The 27,960-nt window shown below is 42.9% G+C and overlaps 1 protein-coding gene across 1 annotated transcript; it reads right to left on the reverse strand.

Annotated features, from left to right (window-relative positions):
* Nucleotides 1-4,434: 4,434 nt before the first annotated feature.
* On the reverse strand, nucleotides 4,435-27,791 carry tmem38b (transmembrane protein 38B). Its single transcript, XM_063210672.1, has 6 exons — nucleotides 27,337-27,791; nucleotides 12,201-12,357; nucleotides 11,098-11,279; nucleotides 8,187-8,274; nucleotides 7,048-7,165; nucleotides 4,435-5,805 (listed from the first exon to the last, which is right to left on the reverse strand). Exons 1-6 carry the CDS (start codon nucleotides 27,458-27,460, stop codon nucleotides 5,518-5,520), a joined length of 957 nt encoding a protein of 318 aa, XP_063066742.1. The 5' UTR covers nucleotides 27,461-27,791; the 3' UTR covers nucleotides 4,435-5,517.
* Nucleotides 27,792-27,960: the final 169 nt, after the last annotated feature.

Raw genomic sequence — 27,960 nt, forward strand, 5'->3', positions numbered from 1 at the left:
ATGCCAGTCAAGATCATCCACACTCATGCATGTCATCCATTACCTTACTTTGTGCACAGCCCAGTTAGAAGAGGAAGGGGACTGCTCTACAGTAAACTGTTCATACAAGATTGGAAGCATGGAGTTGTTGTCCAAAATGTTTTGGTACTCAAGCCTTCAAAATTCCTCTCACTGGAACTAAAGGCTCTTACCCACAGACCCGGTTCTACTGGGTTTTCGTTCTACCGAGGCGTGGCTTCAGTTTTTATTTGCATTTACTCCACCCATACGCACCCATCTTCAGTTCTAACAGGGTCGATTTTAGAATCGCCAACTCAGGGCGACTGCGACTGCTAACATAATGTACCTATAGTACGGAACTCTGCTAGATGTAGACGCCTACCAAACCAGAACCGTCAACCCCCCACCAACTTTCATGAATATTTATGAAGCCAGCACCGGAACGCGGAACCCTGTGTAAAAACAGCTTAAGGGGCCAAGCCCAACTCCCGAAAAACAACCCCACACCATATTTCCTCCTCCACCAAATTTCACATTTGGCACAATGCAGTCCAAAACGTGTCGTTTTTCTGGCAACCTCAAAACCCAGACTCATTCATCAGATTGGCAGACCGAAAAGAGTGATTCATCACTCCTGAGAAACCGTCTCTTCTGCTCTGGAGTCCAGTAATAGTGTGCTTTACACCAGTACAGCTGACGCTTTGCATTGCTGTTGGTGATGTAGGCCTACAGGTATGGCTTGCATGCAGATGCTTAGCCATGGAAACCCATTGAAGCTATCAGCGTACTGTACTGAAGGTCTCTGAAGGTCACATGAAGTTTGGAGCACTGTAGCAGTTGACTGTGTACAAAGTCAACCACCTCTTTCTACTATGGCCTCAGGATCCTCTCACCCCACTCTGTCAGTTTACGTGGCCTTACACTTCGTGGTTGAGTCGCTGTTGTTCCCAAACTCTTCCATTTTCTTATAATAATGCTGACAGTTGAATGTGGAATATTAAGGACCGAGGAAATTTCTATTAAAGAATAAAATAGGCTGATGTCCAACAATGGCAACTGAGCACCCCCATCCCCCTCACCTACATCCTTCTCAGCTCCCCCCTAGGCCTCCCTAACGCCCCCTGAAGCCCCCATTGAGAAACGCTATTCTAGAGTTTATTTGGTCCCAGAGTATTCGGTAAGTGAAGTGGAGTTAACGCTGCATTTTTAAAATGTTGCTCTGTAGGCTATGGTGTCTCTTATTTAAGCCACTGGAGCACACTATCATCATTATCGTTACCTGCTACAGGGTCTGTGAGGTCTTACTCTTCTTCTTTTTTTTTTCACCAGTTTTGTGTTGAGTGAGGGTGGATCAAAAACCTCTGAACACTGAAACCTTCCTTTCACCCTGTGAGGCTAAGTTAAGTTTCTTAGGAATAACTCACCAACCATTCCATGTAATATCTTATCTTGATAAAATGTGTCTAGCTCTGAGAACGGAGATGAAGAAGCATTTGAGAATCTTCACAGGCAGCCCGTACGACCATCTCTATGGGTGTCATCCTTTGAAAATAATTTATTTGCCCAGTTCAAACATCATTTGTATCCCCCAATGTGCATATGATTGAAGTCCTTTCAACTGACCATTGGTGGGTTCAGGTTCTTGTGTTAGCTTTGGTAGGCTATAAGTTTCAGAATATGCCCGGAGACAGCCACACAGGCAGGGTTTTACTTACATTTTTGCCATTCTCCTCACAGCTGTTCCTCAGCGCGTACAAGTCAAATCATGAATAGGCGGAGACACAGGCCTCTCTTTGGCATTCAATGGGACGCCTTTCAAAAGACCCAGTGTGCATCACTATGCTGTTAAGCCTTCATACCCTCATAGCCTGATATGACTCCATCTCTTCTCCTGCTCTTCTCTCATCTCTCATCTCTCTCTCTCTCTCTCTCTCTCTCTCTCTCTCTCTCTCTCTCTCTGTGCTTCATAATTTCACTTTTGTCAGATCTTGGTTTTACCCTTATTGGCATCTCTCCTCTCTCTCTCTCTCTCTCTCTCTCTCTCTCTCTCTCTCTCTCTCTCTCTCTCTCTCTCTCTCTCGCTCGCTCTCTCTCTCTCTCTCTCTCTCCTTTACCACAGCAAGTTACATCATTTCACTTGTTCAGATGTTGTGGTTTCAGCACGGCTACATCTAACAGGTTCCTGGAATGGAGTTGGCCAATCACAAACTGCTCCTATGATGCATCACCAGAGATAGGAAGATTGAGTTTAGATACTGATTGTACTGATATCAAAGCTGCAATATTCACATGAACACTTTGCTTACAGCCTGACAAACATTTTTGTGTTTGCTTCATGGACTCTTGGGAACGGATGTTTAGAAGTATTTTAAATTCAAATACTACCGGTTTTGACCTCAGAGAGAGAGGACCTTCAAAGTTCAAAAAACTGTGTGCAGAATTTTTTTTCTGAGTACACTGCCTTTTCCCTTTTCTATCAAGATCGTCCTTCTCCATTTCCTTCTCAGTGTGTTTTCATTCATGTGGCCATGTAGGTCTTAAAACTGTAAGCACTGTTCGTTTGCACATTTTCCTGCATACACTGTCTTTTTCTTCTTTTTACCTCTCTGTGGCAATCTGCCCTCCCTATCTCCTTCTAGCTTTCTACATCTCTCTGACTCTTTATTCTCTCTCTCTCTCTCTCTCTCTCTCTCTCTCTCTCTCTCTCTCTCTCTCTCTCTCTCTCTCTCTCCCTCTCTTCCACTTTTTGCATCTTCCTACTGTATGACACCCTCCTACTGCCCCTTTCCGCCGTCTTGCCCCCTCTCCCCCCTCTCCCCCTCCTCTCTTTCTCTTGTGTGTGGTGAGTCCCATTGGCTCGTGGGCTGCGGGGCTTAGCGTAAGTGGACATTTCCTTTGTCCACACACACACACACACACACACACACACACACACACACACACACACACACACACACACACACACACACACACACTTCACACACACACACTGCACACTGTTGAGAGTGCATCCTGCTACGGATGGAGTGATTGCAAGGTCACAGCAAGACACAAATAAAAGACAGCGTTAAAATAAAGTGCAGTAAAAATAGAAGGTCCTGGAACAACAGAATGGTTCAAATGGTTTTGTAATCCCCATCATCACGGTGGAAATGATTATTTGACTATTACTACTGTAAGTGCTTACAGATCTGAAGGAGGTCATTTGAAACAATAGAAGCTCAGCTCAGAGAAGACATGAGGAACCTTGTAAGATTCACAGGCAGCATGTGAATCATCTTGTTCCAATCCAGAGGAAGAACTTAAACATCAAGAATCTAAATACAGTAGCTGCTGAAAAACAAGAGACGTGTGATACTGTAATTTCCCACTCACAACGCACACGTATAACTGCGTGTCTCAATATGAGCAACAAAACGTTCTCTTTGTGTTGATATGATGGACTCTGCCTTTGTTCTGGACGTGCCACTCAGTGTCTGACTGCTGTGGGCAGCTACCATTCTGCGTGAAGAGAGAGGGGGTCCTTGCTTTTGCCAGCGCAACACAGACCTGCAGTGAGTTTAGCCTCCAAAGAGACCCCATGCCCCCTGGTGGCAGTCACGGGGACCTGCGGCAGGCTCGGCTGGATCCATTATCAGGAGGGACCACCAGGGCTGGAGAGGTGATCTGGCATGGAGGGCATTTTCCTGGTGGGCTGACAGTCCTCAGCAGCCGATCGCTTCTGGTGTGTGTGTGTGTGTGTGTGTCCCTAGAGACCAACCCACAACTTAGATGAATTGGCCCATCGGTGTATCCTTAATACAGTGCACTGAGCCCATCAAATGTATAATAATATAGCAGACTATATGACAAAAATGCCCGGGTCCTTTTTTGGCCCCAGTTCAGCCCCTGGGGACCACCCTACCCTACCCTACCCTACCCTACCCCACCAGCCCAGCCAGGCTCCCCTGCCCTGCCCGGCCCTGCCCCGCTGTGTGCACAAGCTAGCAGGTGAGTGACAAGCTATGCGGCAGGCAGGCAGGGCAGGCTGGGGTGGGCGAGAGGAGAGCCATCGATGGAGGACAACGTGAAGATCATGGAGAGTCGCAGCCAAGCACACTACTGCCATCACTGGGCAAACGCACAACGCACAAGGGACAATACATTATCCTGGAAACAAGGTCTGTGTTAGCACAAACATTTGGCACAGGTATTGTCAACAAGATCTTGGACACTGCTATAATTTGTTATACAAAAAAGCTTCTTCATTAAAAAAATACACAACATTTAAAAAAATGAATCTCACTGATCATTTATCTTATTCCACCTTGTGAATAGTCGAAAGGAGCATTTTCACAAAACTGTTTCCATTGAAATGTAAAGCTCAGCTCAAGGAGATAGATAGAGAAGCACAAGAGACACTGTTGGTGGTACCCATAAACCTTGGGGTTTTGGTGCTTTATTGGAATATCATTCAATATTATCCATGCTCACTCCTTGCCATCACATGCATGTACCGTACGGTATGGTCAGCATCAACGATTTCCAAAAAGAACAGGAAACAAAAAGGAAGACCTGACCAATAAAGAAAAAGAAAAAAAGAGAAAGAAAGAATAAAAAGCATGCATGGATGCAGAGGCACCCAGACGTCCCATTCACACAGATAGCTCCTAACTCCCCCCAGTGGACTGCCCGTGTCGTTCAACTTCACAACAGCACTGGAATGTATATAATACAATATATATAATAATATATATATATTAGATATAATCATAAATATATATTTTGCTTTCCAATTGCAGCACCGAAATATTTTAACAGTGTTTATTCCCCTAAAATGTTCTACCTTTCGGGCACACTTAGGTCATACAGTTTTTGCCATTTACCACATACAATAATCACAGTTAATTACAGCTACTTAAGGGAATCAGAATCCTTTTTTGTTAGTTTTTCCCCGTCACATTTTGCTCCCACGGCAAGAAAGGCCATTTAGACAAACAGACAAACTGCTGATTTGTTGTCATTTGCATAAATAATAATTTAACAGTATGACACATGTAGAGACGGATATGCAAGTACATATTAGTACCTATGTAAAGTGCAAGGGGATTTTTATACTTTGTTTGATGGCATTTCATTCAATTATGAATACATTGTTTGAGTGCTACATTCATGACAGCAAATATCATGCCATGCACAGACATTTTGTGTTGTATATAAATAATATAAAATATACAGTATAGAAGTAGAAGACATCTCTTATAAAATTCATAAAATTTTCTCTTGAGTGCACCAAAAAATATACATAGTAAAGATTTCACACAATCAGGAAAACAGTGTTTGTCATCAAAAGTTCTTGCATTTGTGCATTCAAGCAGTGGTAAAAACATGCTTAATTAATTTCATTGCAATATAAAATATAGCTTTTTTAAATATATATATCGTCATTGATTTGTCACATTTAAACAAACAAATCACTAAAAAACAACAGGATTAATGGTCAAAAGCTATTAAAAGGTGGAAATGTGCATTCAGACATTAGTCTGCCTTCTTGTTGGCTACATCTTTCGTTTCTTCCTTCTTCTCCTCGGCCTTGTCCTTGGCCGAGCTGCTCTTGGACCTGTTGGTAAGGCTGCTGCCGGTGTCCGCTGACGTGGCGCCCTTGGAGCTGCTGCTGGCTGACTGGGGCTTGGCTGGGGGGGAGCTCTCTGGCTGCTCCTCGGCCAGGGGAGTGTAGGCCGCGGGACGGGCAAAGAGCGTGTGGTAGACAGCCGACTCCATGTGGGCGAACGGACTGGTAGAGGATCCGGTCAACATCATCCTTATCTAAAGGTACGATAAGAACATAAGAGGAAGAGAATAAACATGGGATCTCAGGGAGGGGCGAGTGGTGGTGGGGGGATCTGAAGTTGAGAGAGATAGATGGCTCGCCTCGTTCATCTCGCTCGCTCTGCGCTGCGCTGTGCAAGGCTAATGAGGCAGAACGCCGGTGAAAGGATGAAAAGAGGTTTGGGAGATAATGAGATTTAAGAGCTCCAGGATTCTGGTGAGACAACATCAGATCGGAGAGAGTGACTGTCTTCCATAAGTGAATAACGGGGAGGTTGATGATGCAACGCTGCGGAGAAGTGGTGCAACTTCGCCTTGTGGAAGCAGCAACAACCCTACTAATGGGACTCGCTGCAATACCTGGACAAGTTGTGTCAGCCATGGTCAAATACGCTCCCAAAAAAAAGAAAAAAAAGAAAGAAAAAGAAGCATGAAAAAAATGCTTTGATAGAAAATGGCTGAAGATACAACAGCTGCTTCTTGGGGTGGCTGTATCATTTTAATGAGCAGCGGAGGGTCATAAACGGCACACAGATGAATAAATAACAAATGATTACACCTTACAATTTGAGGACGCAGAGTGATGTTTGCTTTTAATTTCACTAGTCACCAGGTGACTTTTAATGTGACGGAGTTCCAGGTGATGCCATGATATGTGGAACGAGTGTAATGGTAATGATGTTGGTTTATACTTCCCTACAAGCACAAAAGGCAGTGGCACCATTTATACTGGAAAATGGCTTGAAATACATTTCCTTTATCTTGTGTGTAAATGGCTTGCTTCTACCTAGTCAGTAAGTACATACTCATAAACCACTAAACCACTATTATACTAGATATTACACAGCATACAGTATAAAGCACATACTGTACAGTGTATTACATACACACAGGCTGTTTGACTTGGCCATGTAATTACTTTGAATGCATTTTCTTTAGATTCTATATTCACACAATTACTGGACTTAACCTTTCTAGGGCAGTATTTTGGTCATGTCAACATTTTGTAAGAATAGCCAGTATCCAAGAAAATAGAATATGCCTGAGGATGAAAATGGAGGATGCCTAAATCCCTGTGTGTGTGTGTGTGTGTGTGTGTGTGTGTGTGTGTGTGTGTGTGTGTGTGTGTGTGTGTGTGTGTGTGTGTGTGTGTGTGTGTGTGTGTGTGTGTGTGTGTGTGTGTGTGTGTGTGTGTGTGTGTGTGTGTGTGTGTGTGTGTGTGTGTGTGTGCTATCAAACCTTGTTGGAGACGATGAAGATTGTGTAGATTAACATCAGATGATGCTTCTTCAGAGGTAAGTATTGGTTTTGTTGTAGGGCAAACAGAACTGCTCCGATCAAAGTGATCTTGGTTGGGCTACACAAAACAGAGGTAGAGGATCAGCAGTTAGATTAGTGTTTCTCAACGGGGGATCTACAGCCCCCAGGGGTCATTAGGGAGCCCTAGGGGGGCATTGAGAAGGAGACTGAAAGGGGGAGGTGTTTACTTGCCATTGGGGGACATTAATCTATTTTATTTTTTAATACTCAGAGGGGCGCTGGCAGACTCATAATGAGATGAATGGGGGCATGGGGGGAGTTATGATAAGGTTCAGGGGAGTGTTTGTTCAAAAAATATCAAGAACCACTGAGTGAAGCAATATCTGCACACTTCCCTCCCTCTTTATGTTTGGTGTTTCTAGCCCTTTGGAGCAGATGGGATTGCTGCCGATCCAACTCACTATTAACTGAAAAAAGTCTACTAGATTTAAATAACATTTCTATGACATTACGGAGAGTCATATCACAGATTAACAGACACTGTCATCACAATTTTGGTGACAGCAAACTTACAAATGATGGTCTGTATGAAGGTGTTACACAAAAACTTTCTCTTTTCTTACTCTTCATCTTCTCTACGGGTTTCTTTTCTACAACTGTGTTTTCCTGTGATTTCCTGCTATCAACCCATTTGTGTAGAGCCTGTGTTACGACATAATTGTCACCAAAATTTTAACGACAAAGTCTTAATGTTTTACTTAAGGTTCTCGGTAATGTCATAGCAGTGTTGTTATGATACAGTTTAATAGTTAGCTAGGAGTGAACAGGCCTGCCGTTGCGCCCATCTGCACGAAGAGGCTACGCAAAACAAAATATCAAAGATCAGAACGTACTAGGTCTTTAAAGATCTGAACGTACTAGGTCTTTAAAGATCTGAACGTACTAGGTCATTAAAGATCTGAACGTACTAGGTCATTAAAGATCTGAACGTACTAGGTCATTAAAGATCTGAACGTACTAGGTCATTAAAGATCTGAACGTACTAGGTCATTAAAGATCTGAACGTACTAGGTCATTAAAGATCTGAACGTACTAGGTCATTAAAGATCTGAACGTACTAGGTCATTTTCAGCAGCTCATTGGTCTCCGGCTTCCAGATGCCTCTCACGAGCTGCTCAAAGTTGCTCATCAGACCCCCACCAGCACCTGTACAGAATAAAAGAGCATGAAAACACTTGTTTGAACACTTGTAAACCAGCCATTTACAAGAAACTTGCTTGTGAACAGAGTATCTGGATATGTTGTATTGAGAAATGTTTGCTTCCTGAAGGAGAAGACTTTAAGTAAAAAAAAAAAAACCTGTCTGCAAAAAAAAGATGAAACATAAAATCTGCATGCGATTAGATTAGTCTACACATACCATAATGACACAATTAACATCATCCTTCAGTAACACGCTCTCTGTTTGCTGATTGGTCTGATGAAGATTCTAGAAGAGTTATCAACAGTGATGGGCAAAATGGATTCATTAGTTAGAATCCAGTGGCACATGTTCCAAATGACTTGCTGTTATCTGCCAAATTAAGCCAGGTGATTGGCTGGTTGATTGGTCCCCTGGTTGAATTGAGGTAATAAAAACTGGACCATTTGGAATCTGTAGCCCCAGATTGTAACTACTGAGTTAATTTTGTCCATCACTGGTTATCAACCATGTCAATGGAAGCAAATCTAGACCTTCTGCACAAAAAGTGTATAGGACCATGGTTTGCCAGGCTGTGAATTAATAAATCTCCTTGTTTCCTTATATCCAAACAATTTGCTGTGGTGACGAATATTTCATACTACATGATCAGAAGGACAAGTTGTGTGTTCGTGCACACTCCACACAACTACAGTCGGTTATTTTATTTTGCGTATGTCTGCGGCACTTCAAGATGTGCCATTCCCATGGATAGCCTAACAACATGCAGAGACCTTCTGTTAAGTCAGGGCAAGCACATAGCAGTTCCTTTGCAAACATGCTGTCAAGTTAATCATTCGTGGACATTGTGTACATTGTGTCACACAGAGTTCAAGCGAAAACATGACTATCGGTATGACCTAATACCTTTGAAGAATTGTTATTATTACATATAAATTATATTTAGTGAATATGCCCATTGAAGCTGCACTGTTTTACACAGTTGTCATGTCAACAAGCTGCAGCATAATGGTTAAGGTGTCTTCTAGTAGTCACTGTATGATTCCACTATCATTCTGAAAATGTGAGAGCGGGGGAATGAATAACTAGCACAGTCTCGCAATCCCATTCATCGCTGAGGTGCCCTTGAGCAAGGCATGGAAACAGACACTGTTCCAGAAGGAGTGTCCCTTCCTGCACCCAAATTCAATGCAAGTAGATCATGTGGCACTGACACTATTCATACAGTTGCTGTGCTGATTATAAGATTTGAGTGAATGACCATCCAATGGCAACTTGGTATTATGTGATAGGGAGGCAGCGGCTGTGTCTTAATAGCTGGGCTGCCGGATTCAAAATCAGAGGTTTTAGATGGTCTAACATTGTGCTTCTCAACTGGGGCCCTACAGCCCCCTAGGAGGCGTTAGAGTGCCCTTGGCGTTCATTGTGAAGAAGGCAGCTGAAGGAGTGTCACTAACTAAGTTGCCACTGGCAGACATTAGTCCATTTTATTTTGCTACAAAAAAATAGTAATACTAAGGGGGACATTGGCAGACTTATGATGACGTCAAGGTGGTGTTGGGAGGCTTATGATGAGGTCCAGGGGGTGTTTATTCAAAAAAAGGTTGAGAACCACTGGTCTAACATGTAGGTAAGAGTAGAGTTAGAACATGTGGGTGAGGAGAGGAAACACCCAGTGCTCTTCTGCCCCCCCATCCCTGGCTGAAGTGGCCTTTAGTCAGTGAAGGCATCTGTCTATCTCAGGGACCCACTATTTTGACGCCCTTTCGGTACTTACGTGGTACGTCACATGGTAATCAAACATTTCAAACACGCAATTTAGGGTCAGGGTTAGGTTTAGGGTTAAGGTTAGGGTTAGGGTTAGGGTTAGGGTTAGGGTTAGGGTTAGGGTAAGGTTTAGGTTTAGGGTTAAGGTTAGGGTTAGGAGTAGGGTTAGGGTCGTATGTGAGGGGGCTCTGTATGTGAGGGGGCATTTCTCAATGTGAAGTGCACTAGCCTTGCTAGGGTGAGTAACGCCTATTTTTCATGGATTTCACCAAAGAGTATCCAATCACTAGCTCTAAGTATAATTAATAATTGAATACACCGGTCGCAAATGGCCGTTACGCATCCTAACAAGGCTAAGACACTTCACTTAGTGAAGAAATACCCAATGTCATCTAAATGGCAGTGTGATGTAGTGGTTCCCAAACTGGGGGTCAGGACCCCTTGGGGGACTGTGAAGGTGCTGCAAGGGGGTCGTGGAGAGAAGGGAAGGCTTTCATGAAAGCCATACATACCTGTATGTCTAATATAACAATATGTAGCAACATGTAGCCCCTTAATGCGTGCCGTACCTCCAGTGGCACGCTGTAATAGACATTGAAATGTAACTACCATAGCACTACAACACTATGACACAACACAGGCCCTTTAGTAATGCACCACAACTTGTTCATTACCATACTGGTAACAACAAATTTATAGAGTCGCGTCTTAAGCGGTTAATGGACACTTGCATTATGGGAGGTGTGGGGGCACGGAAATGTTATTTTATGTCAAAAAGTGGGTCCCAGCAGAACATCAGTCTAGGAACTGTGGGGCCAGTTCAAATTTCAACCAAAAGCTGGTTCCAGAATTTGGTAGCATAATGACTAACTGCTGGATGGGAGTGTCAGTTATAGTTTTAAAGGAGACACACTCACACTCACGTCTACTAAATGAAGGAAGGAATTGAAGGACAGCAGTCTTCAGATTTTTCTCGGTTTATTCGCCAACGAACGTTTCGGGCAGAGCCCTTCTTCAGCGTGTAATGGCGAAATGGCAGGGTAATGTAATGTAATGTGTACCTTTGGCCCAGCCCACGGCGATCATCACCAGCAGCCCGTCATACTTCTTCTGGGCCTGGACGACGCCCCCCAGCACCTTCCAGGTCCGCGTCACCTCTTTCATACCCGTGAGGACCAGCCTCACCGGCGCCACCGAGGTGACCGAGTAGAATAGGTCCTGAGGGCTGTACACCACCAGGTACCTGTCAACCAAAAACATGCATGCACACACACGCACGCACGCACACACATAAGCACGCATACACACACGCACGCATGCACGCACGCACGCACACACACACGCACACACACACACACACACACACACACACACATGCATGGTTGCATGCACAGACACACACACACACACACACACAGCACAATTTAATATGCTATTCAGAAATATACAATACAATGCTAGTGTGTTTAAGTGTAATCATCAGTGCGATCGTAACATATTTGTCACTTTGATACTCTAACTTGACACATTTCAGGCCTAGTACTTTAGACTCATCAATACGGGCTACTGTATGGACAGCGGTAGTAATTACCAGAATTTTTGTTTATACTTTGGGGCCTTTTTATGTCTTCATGTCGCTTTGGTTATAAAGCGTCTGCCAAATGCAATGTAATGTAATGTGGCAGTGACAGTGAAGATATGACAGTGAATGAGAAGACAGAGAGATGGGCAGGGTTGGGACATGAGCCAGGCCGGACTGGAACCTGGGACAGGTCTCTATGGGCATACAAGCCTGTATGTGGGGAACTTAACGTGCCACACCACAGTGCCCCCCACAGTAAAGCTCTTGAACTACGATCATGTCATCTTGCACATTTGTCACCTAGTTGTTTAGATTCACCAATGCAGGCACCTGTGTAGGATAGGCAATGGCTGTAAAAGGCAGAGGAAATCTGATGAACTCAAGGTTGCTAATTTTTATACTTTTAATTTGGCTACAATGCCTATGCATTTCTGCCCTTATGGCCTTCTTCAGGGTGTATCCTGCTCATGTTTGAGAGTCGCTTCACTGACGAGCACCAAGGAAAAAATGTGAACGCCCTGAAGCACTCCAAATTTCTGCTTGTTTAATGGCTGTAAAGTGTTGCTGAAATCTTGAACTCACCAGATCACTGAGGCGAGCATTACGCTGACGGTGTTGGAGAAGGGGGCGACGGGGGGCTCGGCCAGCATGAGGCCCGCCAAGATGGCTCCTCCGAAGCAGAACAGCATGGAGCTGAACCAGCAGGCTAACGGACTACGGTGCGCCACCTCCATCACACCTGCAACAGCAAAACCATCATCATCATCATTATCCACTGGCAGCGTTTACACAACAAACACCACATATGTACATGTACATGTAACCTGTGGACAGCACAGTAGTACATTTTAAACCTGTTCTACAGACATTAGACAGAGAATAAGGGGTCTATGGTACACCAGCAAATCAGACACAGATTCATTAACTGTACCATACTGAATACTGTATTTAATGTCTGTTTTTATTATTACTAATTAAAGTATTGCTACTTTAATTATTAATAATTATCAACAGCACATTATGTTCTGTACATGTAACCTGTGTACAGTACAGAAGTACATTTTCAGATAGTTTAAGACAGTTCTAGAGCACACCTGGTCGTGAGCCACAAATGCATTAAAACCCAGATATGTGTGTGTGTGTGTGTGTGTGTGTGTGTGTGTGTGTGTGTGTGTGTGTGTGTGTGTGTGTGTGTGTGTGTGTGTGTGTGTGTGTGTGTGTGTGTGTGTGTGTTTTATCTGCATACCGGTATACATATGTATTTCATGACTTTTTTTCACCAATACAATCACATCTCAGAGTTTGGGGTTCCTCACATCCCTCTTGAAAAGGTTTTTTGTGCATTTCCTTGTTGTCAAGAGATGTATCAGCGGAGATGCTTTTTTTAAAGTCTTGAATGCAGAGAGCAGTCTGATTCGGCATGCATTGGCGACTGAATTGAGAGTGACAGTTTAGATGTAATAATGAATTAAACACAGTGTGTTTAACCATCACATTAAGCCACAGGGCATATTTAAACTTTAAATATCCAGCATTCTCCTCTACGGCAGCTAGCTACCACCTCTTGACAAATACAAAAACCAAACACTCTGTTGCATATTAACCCCACCGCCCTGAGTAATCAGGATTACCCAATAGAACAACTGTTGTAAGAAAGACAAAGGTTACACATGTGCCAGGTACAATAGTATTAGGCAGCTGGGTGAAGAGTGTATTCAGTTTAATACCATCTGTTTGGTATTTATGTAGAATTAGAAGCTAGAGAGTGTTGTCAAAACAAAACATGCAATATGTACTTTACAGACTCAATAAACACCTCTTGTGAAAGGTGACCATTCAGGCTCAATTTCCTATTTTAGTTAAGGGACTTGTGGTGGATCTTGTGTGAAAATTAAGCAACAACAATAAGCTTGTTCACTGTTTTGAGTAGTTCTTAGTAGTCTACATGTACTCCTGCTACTTTATTTTTTTCTTCTAAATGTACAATTTTATACCTGCAAGAATGGCCTCACAAAGCTTGTCAGTAGCCTACTATTTCATTACTTGCCCACTCCCAGAGCGGGTTGGGCCCAGTACTGCAATGACCTTGTCTCTGTGTGTTTGTATGCAATGCAGTAGCTTACTGTGATTTATAGTCAACTCATATTTATTGTCAAGGTCTATAGAAGTGCTGGGGTATGGACAGACCAAGACCACCTTTAGGCGCTGCATGCAGTGCTTTGTTGACATACTGTACAACCCCTGTATCTAAGGAGACAAGGGCTGCTATAAAAATGACAACTTGAAATTGTAAAGCAAAAAAAAAAAAAAGGTGGTTTAAGTTGTGGGAATTTCCACAAACAACTGTTTGGTCAACTTACAAAAGTTAGGCAGCCCAGACACTAACTTTCAGTCCATGTTTTAGCCCATGTTTTTTACAGTGTACAAAGTAAAACGGGTGAGGCATAAATGCAATTTTGTTGTGTGCGGTGTGCAGTGCACTGTGGAGTGCTGTGTCACAATGACAATGGGAGTTGGAGTTTCCCAGTTAGGCTTTTTTTTCACATTTTGTATATTTCCCAGTTAGGCACTTTTCACATCTTGTATATTTCAGTACATATACTGCACACTACTAAATCAAGGAAGAAGCGATATACAATCTTAAAACGTGAAACAAGTTAATTGTCCTTTTATTATCCTAATAGCCCTAAATAGCTTCTCCAGAGGCATATAAGACAAAGTGCTTGTGTCAACTTGACAGGTTCTATAGTGAGCCTTTCCTCACTGCAGTAGCATGTATAGAGTGCATGCCAAGGGTAGACACTTGCCAAGTGTAATCGCAAGATAAACGCCACACAGTGTATACAAGGTGGCAGTTCATCCATTTATCCAGACAGTCACTGCAGTGAGTAGACAACTACCGTAATTACTAATTAGCATGTGTCTGCCCTGAGAACGTCCACGTCATCAGTTCACCACCTCTCTCCCGTGTAGGTAATCCAAGCTACCAAGGCACACCTCAGACTTACTCTGCCCTTTAAAGGTAGAGAGTGCAAGTGATGTCTGTGACTGGATTTTCAAATGGTGAGTGTAATTTTTCCAGTCCTAATGAATACTTGCAAATTAGTGGTGGTGGAAAATGCTTATGAAAAACATAACATTTGCAAATGGGTAGCATTTACAATGTTAATACCTGTATTTTCCAATGGCATACTAGTAACGTTGGTGGGAGAGGTTTGAGTGAGAGAAAAAATTGCTAGTTTAATTAATTCCACACTTAAATTTTCATGGACCATTATATGAAGCAAAACCGCAAGAAAAGATCCTCCCACTTCGTCCTCAATGTTGACCAAGCCCTTGGCTCATAAAAAAAACGGCCAAAATATTACAGCCAACAAACAACAAGCAGAGTTGACCTTCAGTCACACTAAGACAAACTGTACACTTTCCAGATTTTCATATTCCCCAGAGAGTTATAGAATGTGCACATCGAAAGTTCCAGGAGACTGTGGAGTTGGGGCAGCCAAAAGATCAGATGGTGGAATCATCAGAGAAAAGGGTGACATTTAATGGTCCTTTCACAAATACTTCAGTCTCGAAAAATATTCTTGGGTTTGCAGAAACAACAGTGAAAGTAGCGGCTAATTATCACAATTAATAGAGGTTTATTAGCCTGTTCAGTAAGTGGAAGTAAATTACCAGCATAACAAGCTACCTACAACTGAAAGTGACATTTGTGTGAAATTAACAATTCAGTAATGAAAAACACTATGGTGAAAGTGTCAATTTAATGGGTGCAATCATTACTGCCATTAAATTATTGAGAGCAGAGAAGTTTGGATTTGGAAACGAATCTGCTATAAACAGTACAGTAAGTGATAGAAATCATAGCATAAACTCAAAACTACACATCAACGTATGCCTACACACAAAAATGTAATGCCAAGGCTGAGGCAATGATAATCGCCTGCATATGTATATAGAGATTAGGTGCTGGTTTTCTGAATGGATCCCTCTCTCTATATACACCTGTGGTGTGTTTCTTGAAAGCGTAGTTGTTAGCCAGTTAGCAACTTGAGTAGTTGCAAATGAGGAATTGCATTGCAAACAACAAAGTAGCTAACTTAGTTAGCAACTATGGTTTTGAGAAACGCACCCGCCCCGTTCTGCAGCGCTGCACAAACAGTGTCTGAGATGGTGAAGCCCTATGCGCCTGTGAGAATTTACTTAACCATGACATTGTGAAGCTGGCTGGCACAAACAACTGTTTAAGTGCCTGGTTAAGCACACAGCTCTACACAGCCCAGACAGAAGTTGCCATTTAGAGTTTAGACAACAGAAACTTCGGTCTGTGTGGATTGCAGATGCAGCAGAGTGCAGGGTGCAGGGTGAGAGCAAGGAGGAGAGCATGGCGGCGGGTGGGACAGACACGAACACAAGAGTGATGTTTATTTACAACGAACATACCTGGCTAGGGAGACATGAACTGCAACATCAGCCAAAAGGCGGAAAACAACCTACACACAAACAATGACAGTAACAATAGAACAAGAGCAGTGGAAGGTGCAGTAATGACACAACTTTGACTATTTTGTGGCCTATAAGCAAAGCCCGGGCTAAACCAGTGGAAGGAAGGAAGCTCAGCATATTGTAGAGGCCACAGGGGACTGGGGGAAAGTGGAAAGACATGCTCCCCCACCTCCCCACTGAAGTTGACAGCGAGTTGTTCTTCAAGTTTGAGCAGCCCCACTCAGACGATTGCCCCGTGGCTACAACGGATGTGATGATAGCAGTTGCAGAACTGTTTGCAAAGCTGAATTTCTGTTTACAGAAAGACGCTGCCAGCAGTGGCAGGTGGGGCTGTACTTTTCCGAATATGCGCCGTCAGGCTCAACACTTTAACGTCTGCCACAGCGGCAACCGCTTTGTGATAAAGTTGATTGTTGTGTGATAAAATACAATTCAGTTACAGTCCAGCTCCACAGCTGCCTTCTGCCTCTGTTTTAATCACAGGATTTGAGTTCCTGTGTGAAATTAGGGCGTTTAGTGCCACCTTTACACCCCCTGCTAGCTGAACATAGTTTGTGTGTGTTCTGCGTGTGTGCAGAGCTGGACAACATGTTTGATCTGTCTTAATCGGGACTGTCTTCGTCTGGACACTTGTAGTTTGCAGTGCTTTTATGTTTATGTTTAATTTGTCTTCCAGTGTGTATTATGTGTATTGTGTGTAGACTGCTAGACACCTTGATTTCTCTCAGGATCAATAAAGTAAACACCTCTACTGCTCTACTCTACATAGCGAAGCTCAGGTAATGTAATGGAGGTTGGTGGTAGCCCTTATTGATGGGTCAGTGAAGAACGGAAAGGAAGACACTGTTGTGTTGGATTGGGAAATGGGCAGCTTGCCGATTGTTGTGGTATTATTAGTAGAGATGCACCGGATCCAAGATCCGGTTCCGGATCCAAGATCCGGATCCGGCAGGTAATAGGGTTTTTCACAGGATCCAGGTACGGCAGGATCTTAAGCAGTGGATCCGATAGGACCCTAATAATCAGGATCTGGTGCATCTCTAGTTTTTACGTAGCCTAGGCTTTTCAGTCAGTCTTTCACAACCCCAAACGCTGCATGGAGTGAAAGCCCTTTGGATGCGGCCGTTGCAGGCAGTGTGGCAGTAAGCCAATGAGTCTAAAAAATAGTTTGAGCCAACCTAATAAAAAGGGTCCACGTGTGCGAGAAGGTGTTTCAACCCTTTCGTAGGATCAATCCGGCAGAATCTTAAGCAGTGGATCCGGTATCCGGCAGGATCCTAGAAATCAGGATCCGGTGCATCTCTAATTATTCGCACAATACACCACAGCACTCCACCATGAGTGCTATGGATTTTACATTGCATTTGGTTTGATCATGATGGCACAGTGTCATAATAAAAGTTCAATCATTCTTCCCAGCTCTTTTGTGTTATGTTATAATTTAGGTTGAATGTTCTGAATGGCTCAGCCATTGCATGTTATGTGTCTAGATGCAAGGAAGCCGACAAGGGGGAACAAAAGGGTCAGTTGTCCCAGGCCCAGAGAGAGTGGGGGCCGTTCCGATGAATTTGTCAGCGGCCCTGTGTAAATGTGAAGGATCTTGCACAATATAAACACAGCACACACAGCGACAAAAATCACCATCAATATATATCAAAAGCATGGCAACAGCTGTGCCTTGCGTACATGGAAAAGGATACTATTTTGACCTATAGAATGTCATTAACAGGTATAATTTTGTTTTGTACAGGCTCTGGCCCACCCAGAGAGTTGTCCGGGATGGGCCCCCTGAGAAGATCCAATTATAGTTCCCCCCTGTTCACGAAAATCCTGTTGGGCCCCACCTCCACACACACACACACACACACACACACACACACACACACACACACACACACACACACACACACACACACATCCTTGGAACGACGGCCCCTGGGTAAGCTTAACTCTGAGGTGCAGTCCAAGTACATAATGTTGAATGTTGCTTGCTGCTGCATACTTTGTTACACTGTACCTAAGCAATACAACAGCGACAGTATAATACAGTGTTACGGGACCCTAACAGCTTTTATTGTTTATCCCCTGTCGTCAGGGCTGGACTGGGGCAAAAGAACACCCCGGCTTTTTTCTGCTTAATGGTACACTGTGCAGGAAATGTTCAAAAAGGGCACTGCAACTATGCTGCTCATTGAAACTGGGTTGCCTATTACCAAAATTGATATTTTCATGAACGTTTACAAAGTAACTAACTAATATTTTCTAGTATGGCCCAAGTACAGTGATTTTTGCAGCTAAAAATGTCTATTTCTGGAAATTCAAAATGACGGACCATGGAGAACATCCCCCTTTTCATGTATGAAAAGTGAAATTTTTCCAGTCATAATGAATACTTAGAATTTGATGGTGGTGGTAAGTATTCATGAAAAAGGTAACGTTAGTGAATGGGTAGCATGAATTCTGGAAATAAACAACCAAAAATCTCACACAGTGTACCTTTAAACTAGAGATGCACCGGATCCTGATTTTTAGGATCCTGCCGGATACCGGATCCACTGCTTAAGATCCTGCCGGATCCGGAACCGGATACCGGATCCTACGAAAGGGTTGAAACACATAGCCTACTCACGCACGTGGGCCCTTTTTATCACGTTGTCTCAAACTATTTTGACTGAAAAGCCTTGGCTACCGGATCCTGGATCCTGGAACCGGATCCGGATCCTGTGAAAAACCCTATTATCCTGCCGGATCCGGAACCGGATCTTGGATCCTGTGCATCTCTACTTTAAACTAGCCTCTCACACATGCAAGCCATTTGCGCACTATACTCTGCTTCACTCAGTCCACTGTCTACACCCGTTGTTCTCAACCCTTTTTGAACAAATGCCCCCTTGACCTCATCATAAGCCTCCCAATGCCCCCTTGACCTCATCATAAGCCTCCCAATGCCCCATTGACCTCACCATAAGCCAACACCCCCTTAGTATTAAAAAACAAGCGAGAGTAAGTTCCATCAGGTGCTGGACGTCCCATTGCTAACTAGGGCAAATTGCTAACTATAGGTAACAGCTAACCTGCCGTTCCACCACCACAACACAGCTTTAGCCCGCGGCTCCGCCCCTGCTCATCAACGACACTCCCCCTCCTGCCCCCCTCCTCCTCCTGTTGCATATAATTAACAGATCGACGCACAGGGAGAGGAGACTTTTCAACAAAGAGGCCTAAATGGCGCGTTTCAGCTTTATTTTGAGAAAGATTGCGGATATAGCAAACCCATACAAAGCACCAAAGGACCATGGAAATTTCATGCCATGGGAACTTTAAAAAAGTAATGCCCCCCAATGGCAACTCAGCTTCTCAGCCCCTCCCCCAAGGGCTCCCTAACGCCCCCCTGGCTGTAGAGCCCCCGTTGAGAAACTCTAATCTATGCTGAAGATGGACCAGTGGGCCGCCCCCTCTAAACTTGGGCCAGTCCCTATGAAAAAAACAAACAAACAAACAAAACCGTATTGTCTCCTGGGGACTGTCGGCCCACTAGCAAAATGTCAGATTACCAGTCCAGCCCAGCCTGTCGTGTGCAGCACTAGTTTGCAGTTGGTTTCATGGGCCACCCATGTGCTCAGTGTAATCCAACTGCAGCCTGCCCTGTCCTCTGTCCACTGTTTAACTTCAGTACCCATTTAACCCTTGAACTTCGCCTGCTTCGACATAAGCTTCTCGCCTGGCATCGGTCCATGTCTAGATCAAGCTCAGCACCAGTGAAAGGCCTCACTCCATCTGTAAGGCTCTCAACAGTGGACGTGCTCACACTCATGGCTTGTAAACAATAGCTTGACTGTTGTAAATGAAACGTGTCGAGTCTTAAAGCATGCTGCACATCATTTTAACTCTATTTAAACTATTGCGAAACTACTGTACAAGCAATACACAGTATGTTGCGGTAACTAGCCAATCACAAGACACAGGTCCCTATTGGGATACCACTGCCAATAACAAAAAGGATTTCATGTGCTTTGTTGTCTCCCTTTCCTTTGCTTATTTCCTTTTCCACACCACTTTGGTCAGTGTATGCTGTGTTTAGATGTGCTATAAACCTCCTCCTACTACTATTACTCCTGCTACTACTACTACTACTACTCAACAGTAAGACAGCATCTCTGAATCCCCTTATATCTGGCGCAGAGCCGTTGACCGCTTTGGCCAGGCTAAGGGCAAAATCATCTGAAATGGCCCCCCTATCCCAATTCATACAACGTAATGAGAACCCAATTTGGGGCACCACCTCTGCTCCCAACATCCCCCTGTTGGCTTTAATGGTCTGACTTTTAGTTTAAAGTGAATGACTTCTCTAGAGTGTGACGGTGAGGCCCATCTTCAGTGCCATGCCTACTACTGGCTGCATTCCTTACCGCTGGCCTGGAAACCTTTGTTGCTTTTCTATGCCATTGATGTCTATACAGCGCTTCCCATAGACCAAGTGGCATTGTGTGGTGCTAGAGGCAAAAACCACTGGGCCATTGCAAGTATTATGAGTGTACTGTATACCCAGAGATTCTTTAAGTATATAGAGATATGCCAATGTAATAAGTTGCTATGGGCACCTAACATGACCAGGTTCCGGTCTGCCTAAAGTGGAGTGTCATAATACTCCTAGCATTGAATAGAACAGTCCTTAGGTCTGCCTAGGTCTGCCTAAAAGGGGATTTCCCCCCCTCCCCCTTGCAATAATAGAACCCGGAAACAATGGGCCAATGGAACCTCTCTCTCTCTACTCTCTCTGGTACTGTATACCCATTGGCATGTTCATTCCACTTCCTGTTAATCCAAACTCAGCAGGTTAGATCAGGCCATCTCAACCCCTAAAGTCATTATGACTGGAGCTCCCCAGGGATGTGTGCTGTCTGTCTCCCATAATCTATACACCAATGAGTGTCGTGATCTTGCGACTACACACTCCCACTTTAAAGGTGGTTGGGCAGGTTAGGATTTAAAATAATTTTCACCATTTTCTTGTTAGTTGTACACATTCAAACTATTATCCATCATATTTGTATTTGTATTATCCATTGTATTAAGTACGCAGACGACACTGCCCTGACATTTTTTCTGACAATTACCTCAGTGCCAATGCAAGCAAAACAAAAGAAATGGCTATCCATTTCAGGCGTAGTGCAGACGTAAGTACCAAATATGTACAGTTGTCAACAACATACCAATAGAGAGAGTTGACACCTACAAATACTTGTGCCCCTTTTAAGGTAAAGAAACTTTGACAAAGAATGTTTTCAATGACAAATTACGTCGTTTTAACGTTGACATACATTTTAGAGCTATTTTATAAGTCTGTACTTCAGAGTATCTTGTCCTTTGGCTTGGTCTGTGTCTTTGGAAGTATGTGTAAACAAGATCAGGATTAATTGCAACAATTGCAAGCTAGTAGGATAATTGGTTGCAATCAAACATCAGCTGCTCAGCTGTTTCAAGACATCATTCGACACAAGGCTCAAGGTATTTTTGGAGATACTACTCAACCTCTACATAATAGATTTCAGCTAAGCCAACGTGGTAAGGGAAGACTACTACAAAGAAAAGTAAGAGCAACTGTGTTCAGCAGGTCATACGTTCCCTCTGCAATCAGAATTGTAAATCTGGTATAATAAATTTTATTTTGACTTTCACTTTGATATACTGCTTGGCTTTTATTCAGTCGAGTTGCACCACATAATGATCTATGTATGTATGGGAAACACTGCTGATCATTGTGTGTGCCTCCCCGTTACATACAGCATTCGGGCCTTGACATTGGCACTGGCAGAATGAAGTCCAGTTGGAGTGCTTCCTGGAACTGACTAGTTTTTTAAGATGGTGGTCTTTGGTGACAGGCTTGGTTGATTTCAAAAAAGTTGTAGAAATACCAAGGCATTCATCTTCTTTGTCACTTCCTGACGAAGGCTTCATGCCGAAACGCGTCGAAGTATTTTAATCATGCTATGCCCAACAAAATAAAGGCATTTTAATTACAAAGAAGATGAGTGCCTTGGTATTTCTACAACTTTTTTGAATACAGTTACCAAATGTTGGGAAACACTTTGGCAAGCAGTTTTTTTTCTTGGGCACATCATACATAAACTACTGATGTTTTCCTCTTCCAACTAAGGTCAAGAATAAAAAAAACTTTTTATACATCTGATTGACGAGTGTTTTCATGTAAGAAGCTTTGTCCATTCATCTCAGAATCAGACGTCACCACCACACTAGTACCATATCATGAAAGGGCCACTTGCCATGGGGGCCCAGGTTCGAGTTCGCTACCCGCGTATTTCCCAACCCTATCACATCAATCTCTCCCACCTCCTGTCTCTATTCATTGCACTATCTCCAGTATAGGCATACAAAGGCCAATAAAATATCAAGACTCAGACATGATTATGGTGGCTCTACATGACAAGAGCAAGGCCTACAGAATTCTCCATACAACAATCTGCTGTACAGCGGGCCTGTTTATTCATTGCTGTCAAGACTGAACTACATCATAACAACATTGCTATGACATTACAGAGAGCCTTACGTAACAGAGTAAAACTTGGCCATTGCAATTTTGGTGACAGTAAGGGTATGACATAGGCTATGCACAAAGGGGTTAAATATACTGATTCAGAGGGTGCTGTGGCCATATATTTCACTGGATGCCATGGGGATCCAGGTTCAAATCTAGCCTGGGTCATCTCCCCATCTGACCCCATCTCAGTACCACTGACTTCCTTTCACTGTCCTGTCCATAATAAGTAAAACCGTACAAGCTTTAAAAAATCCATATAAAAAAGTGCTTTGTTCACTAGTACGTATATGGTGCCTTAGTTTCTTCACTCAAGGTCGCTTTACAGAAAACAGGACAGGGATTTTGTGGTGGTTGGCAAAATATACTGGAAACAGGAAGGTCTTGGAATGTGCTTTGAAGGGAGAGGGGTAAAAACACTCATGCTGTACAAAGACGGGTTAGGGATGGAAATACCAGAGTGTGGGACTGGATATGGCACTGAAGCAACCGTCAGATTCTTCACTTTGTTTTCCTCTGCCGTTCTTCCTTATAAGTCTGTTGGGGCTTTCATGCCCACCAAGTTTCATTTTTTCCCCATGTGTTTCAAAGTCACAGATACTTGTATAGGCCTGCACATTGAAAAACAAATCAACTAAGTCACAGCGATGATGCAATCTAACAAAGCATTCATACTATTTTGAACTACACTGAAGTGAACTGTAATGGAATATTTTGCAATGTAGTTTAAGCAGATCCCATCAAGCAGAGCTTATACTTGCCAGTATAATCAAGAACTTTATACAGTTCAAACATTTTTACAGACAATATTTTACATGATTTATCTAGGTCTAAATGTATGACAATAGCCCATACTTTCCATTTTAGTGATGAATGAGAGGCATTTTGGGAAGTTTGTTAAAGTTGTAAATCCTTTCTTAGTATTTGACCCTTGAATAGTGGGAGGCTTTTATGTTGCAATCAATTTTGGCTGGGGTTTCATTGCAAAGGTATATTCTGCATTTCGTCAGAACTGCGTTTCTCAAGCAATGAGTAACTGTTATCAAGAAACTGCAATGAAAAACAGAAAGGACGGGTGGAGAACTGAAGTGCATGGTGAAGTTGGAAAACATATTTCAGGGCGTGATTATACACTAAACTCACAAGACAGGACAGAAAGCTAGTTCACAGAAACAAGCCAACATTTTGAAATGTATTTCTTATGAAAACTTCAGTGATGAAACAGAATATACCACTGAAGACCCTACAGGTGGCTTCGGCTGAAATGCTTGTCTTAGTTGTACTTACCGGTAACTATCTTTCATGCTGATATACTTAGGAATTGCTAATAAGAGTACCGCTTTTTATCTAAACAAATGTGCTAATTCTGTTGCTCACGCCTGATGAACTTTAACCAATATGGAGTTGAGCTCACTTCCTTAAAAACAGAATATACCATTGTAATAGCCTGTTTACAAAACTGTAATGATGCTCACACGGCACTAGTGTAGAACATCTCACTCATGTCATGAGCAGTGATGTGATATGCATTTAAAAGGATCATTGTTACTGATGTGACAAGATTGAGCAGTTAATCCCTGATGAAGTGTGATTTTACAATGTGATCTAATGGGATACACTGTCATGCAAAAGAAGTATGGCAAGCACAAATCCATGTGAAACCTTATAGGGTCATTGATTATTGGGTTAATGTTTAAACTCTACAACTAAGCAGAATAAAGCAATGCTGATCCTATGAAGAAGACCACAAGTGTCGGGGAGTGCAACCGCTTTCAAATCTTTGAGATTATGCTTTGCTGTCTGTGGATATGTTGTCTTTGTGAATTGTTTGTTTCTGTCTGTACTGTGAGTCCTATGTAGCGCGTTTTTGCTGCTCTTTTGGCTAGGGCCCACTTGAAAAAGAGGCAACTGCCTTAATGTGTTTTTACCCTAGTAAAATAAAGGAGAAATAAAAAAAAATATACCGGTATATATATATTGGTTTACTATGTGCAAGCTGGGTGGTTGCACTGTAGGTACTGAGGGCTTGGTTCCCCAACCACCATGGCACCGGCATGTTGTTAACCCCTTAGCGCGGCACCTATGTTATAAACTTACTGTCACCAAAATTGTAATGTCTATGTCTTAATCTGTTACTTAAGGCTCTCGGCACTGTCATAGCAATGTTGTTATGATGTAGTTGGGTATTTTCAGCAAATAGTGAATAGGCCCGGCGGCGACCCCATCTGCAGTAAGAGGCTACATAGACAGGGGTGATGCAAATTGGCACGCAAATAACAGGGTGGAGATTACCGGAAATTAAAATGAGAAGGAAGGCTGTGGACAGATGGATTTAAATGCATGAAGATCACCTGGAAAGAACCTGAAGAAAGCACATACATACACCATCTAATTCTTTTTTTTGTTTCTTTGTTTTGTGGGCCAACAGCAGGCAAAGGAGAGCTTAGCCATATGGTAGACTACCAAAGCTTCCTTTGAATCAACTGAACCCAACCCTTTTCACGTGCATGTAATCTTCCCCTGTGCTGTAAACCACATAATGCATGTGGAGATATGACAGTGGCGGAGATATACAGTATGTATGATCTAGAGTGGAGTAGTAGAGTAGAGTATCAGTTATTGATCCCGAGGGAAATGATTGAAGAAACTATGTTTCCGTTCAACTGTGTAAAACACACCCCAAGATCTGATATGTTTATGTAGCACACAATGGGACAACACAAAGCATCTCCATAGTAATAACAAGAGAGTAACTAAGAAGCTATTAATACCGCCTAATCCTGTTACATTCAATCATTTCATTTTTTTTTTAAAAACTTGTTTAACCCCATCTAGGGAACTTGAAACTATTTGGCGCGAGCAAAGCCCCTTTTTATGATGCCAAAAGCACGCTGTGACAAAGGGGGAAAAGGTCGGCGTAGCATATGCTCGTCGAGATGCCAAGCAGGGCACACCGAGCATGCCATTTTCAAAATAGCCCACAGCAAAGTTAACAACCCAACAGGACAACAATAGGGGGGAGGTCCCGGTCCAGTCCCGATCCGCCAGCCAGGCAGGCCTGTCAATGTCTATGACAAAATAATTGATAAAGTCATGATTCAGTGTCTGGAGTGATTGTGGAAAACACACACACACACACACACACACACACACACACACACACACACACACACACACACACACACACACACACACACACACACACACACACACACACACACACACACACACAGAGTGAGCGGGATGCAAAAAAAATGAAACATGGACATGAAAAATTTAACACACACCTGATGATTAAATATTGATAGAACTTGTCGAAGAGCTTCATTTGCCTGCTGTGCTTCTAGAGTGCTCTATCCATTCAGAGATACAGCAGACCCAATTGTGTCATATATCAGTAATATGTGTCATATGTGTCAATCTTCATCGCATGCCAATTAAAGCAACTCTGTGTAGATTTCACTCCATTTTGTTGAGATCAAAATTGTGTCTCAGTTGAATGACTTAGGCAACCTATGCCCATTACCCCCTGTTATAGCCTACAGCTGAATTTATAAAAGCTAATTTTCAGGACTGGACACTGCTCTAAAGCTTTTGTTTACATGTAGAGAAATAGGTCTGTGTGATGGAATGTGATGCACAATGAAATGTTTATGTTTATGTAATGTTTTCAGATCTAAACTAAAAGTTTACACAAAGGAGATTTATGTAAACTGTACTTCATACACTCAAAATGAAGACTATTTGATTGGACATAATATTACAGGGAGTTTACATTAAGTTCTAATGTACACCTCTAACTCAAATTCAAACTCAACAATAAGAGATTTGTCAATCTGTCAAGTATAGTTGATGAAGCAATATTAGCTGATGCAACCGTTATCTGCGTTAAATCCTTTTGCGTTGTTGTTTGGATTCTTCTTTCCTTCATATTCCATCAAGTCTGTCCAATCTGACGCTCTTAACACTGAACTATGAGCCCAAGCGGCCAGTCTCCACATCACATTTTCAAGTTGCCTATACACGCCCCCGTTGTTGCATGGAACTCCACTCCAGTTTATAAAAAGTTATAAAAGTAGATATATTTGAAAGTAGCATTAACTGATAAACTGAACTGAAATGAAATCTAAAACCAATGTCGAAAAATATTTTACATCTTGTGTAGCGATTGCCTGTTTTCAAGTGATTCATCTGACAGCTTTGTTTCAACGCATGCATACAACCCTTGTCCACGTTGATAAGAGGCAGCCTGTCAAATCCCGGAAGATTATAGGCTAGCTACCACGGGCTTTTCCACTAAGCTGTTCCCTCGGTTAACCAGAAAAAATGCAACGGATGGATCCTGGAGCAAACTATACCCTTTCCCATAGATGACCAAACAGGATTTCTAAGCGAATACACGTCGCTGACTGTTTACTGCGGTTGACAGTGGAGCATTAATGTTGTACGCACTGTCACGCGCAGCAGTCAATGTGCATGTTTCCAGAAGATCTAACAAGGCGCATCGAATGCTGAAACGAAGCCATCTGTTCTAAAGTTTCCATTGCATTCTAGACATCACAGTGCTACAGATCTGAAAGAGGAATGTAAACAGTAATGTGACAAGACTGTGACATCAATCAAGGGTGTGTTATGTAATACACTTAATATTACCTGGCTGTTCGCGAAGTGCCATCACTGATACGATATAATGAGCCGTCTCGAACAGGGGGAACATCTGGAGATTGGACAGCCCAATCGAGAGTTCCTCCAAATTCAGCAACGTTAACACATCCATTCTTCCTTAACCGTTTGTAGGTTGCTTGCTCCCTGTATCTTGATTCTTGTCACGTCGCCCCAGTTTCAAGCTACAACTTCACCCGTAGCAGCTCCGTCCTCCAATAACATGAGGGAGATATACGGCACACCAGTCTTTACCTACAGCTGCATTTCAGTTCCAAAGGTCCCACAGTGTCAGAAGTAGTAGTCCACCAGCTGATCTAAACAGGGACCGGATAGGTACAGTAGTTTAAGCGCGAGCAAGTGATGAAACAGCCACCATCAACATGGCAGATGCTGCAATTTGGAGCGTTGTGATTGGTAAACGCGCAACGCGTGCACCAATGAGATTCTCTGATCTGCTTTCTCAACGCAAGTTTTCTCAAGTGTAAAACCTTGCTGGAGTTGTGATGAAGCGCGCAAAACGATGCATCTTGCATGCATGTTTTCTGTTTTCAGACATATGGACTGGGTTGAATGGACTGTCCCACCAATGGTAGCTGTTCTCTCTATCTGAAT

The sequence above is a fragment of the Engraulis encrasicolus genome, chromosome 11 (genome assembly GCF_034702125.1).
Source record: "Engraulis encrasicolus isolate BLACKSEA-1 chromosome 11, IST_EnEncr_1.0, whole genome shotgun sequence".
NCBI classification, from domain to species: Eukaryota; Metazoa; Chordata; class Actinopteri; order Clupeiformes; family Engraulidae; genus Engraulis; species Engraulis encrasicolus.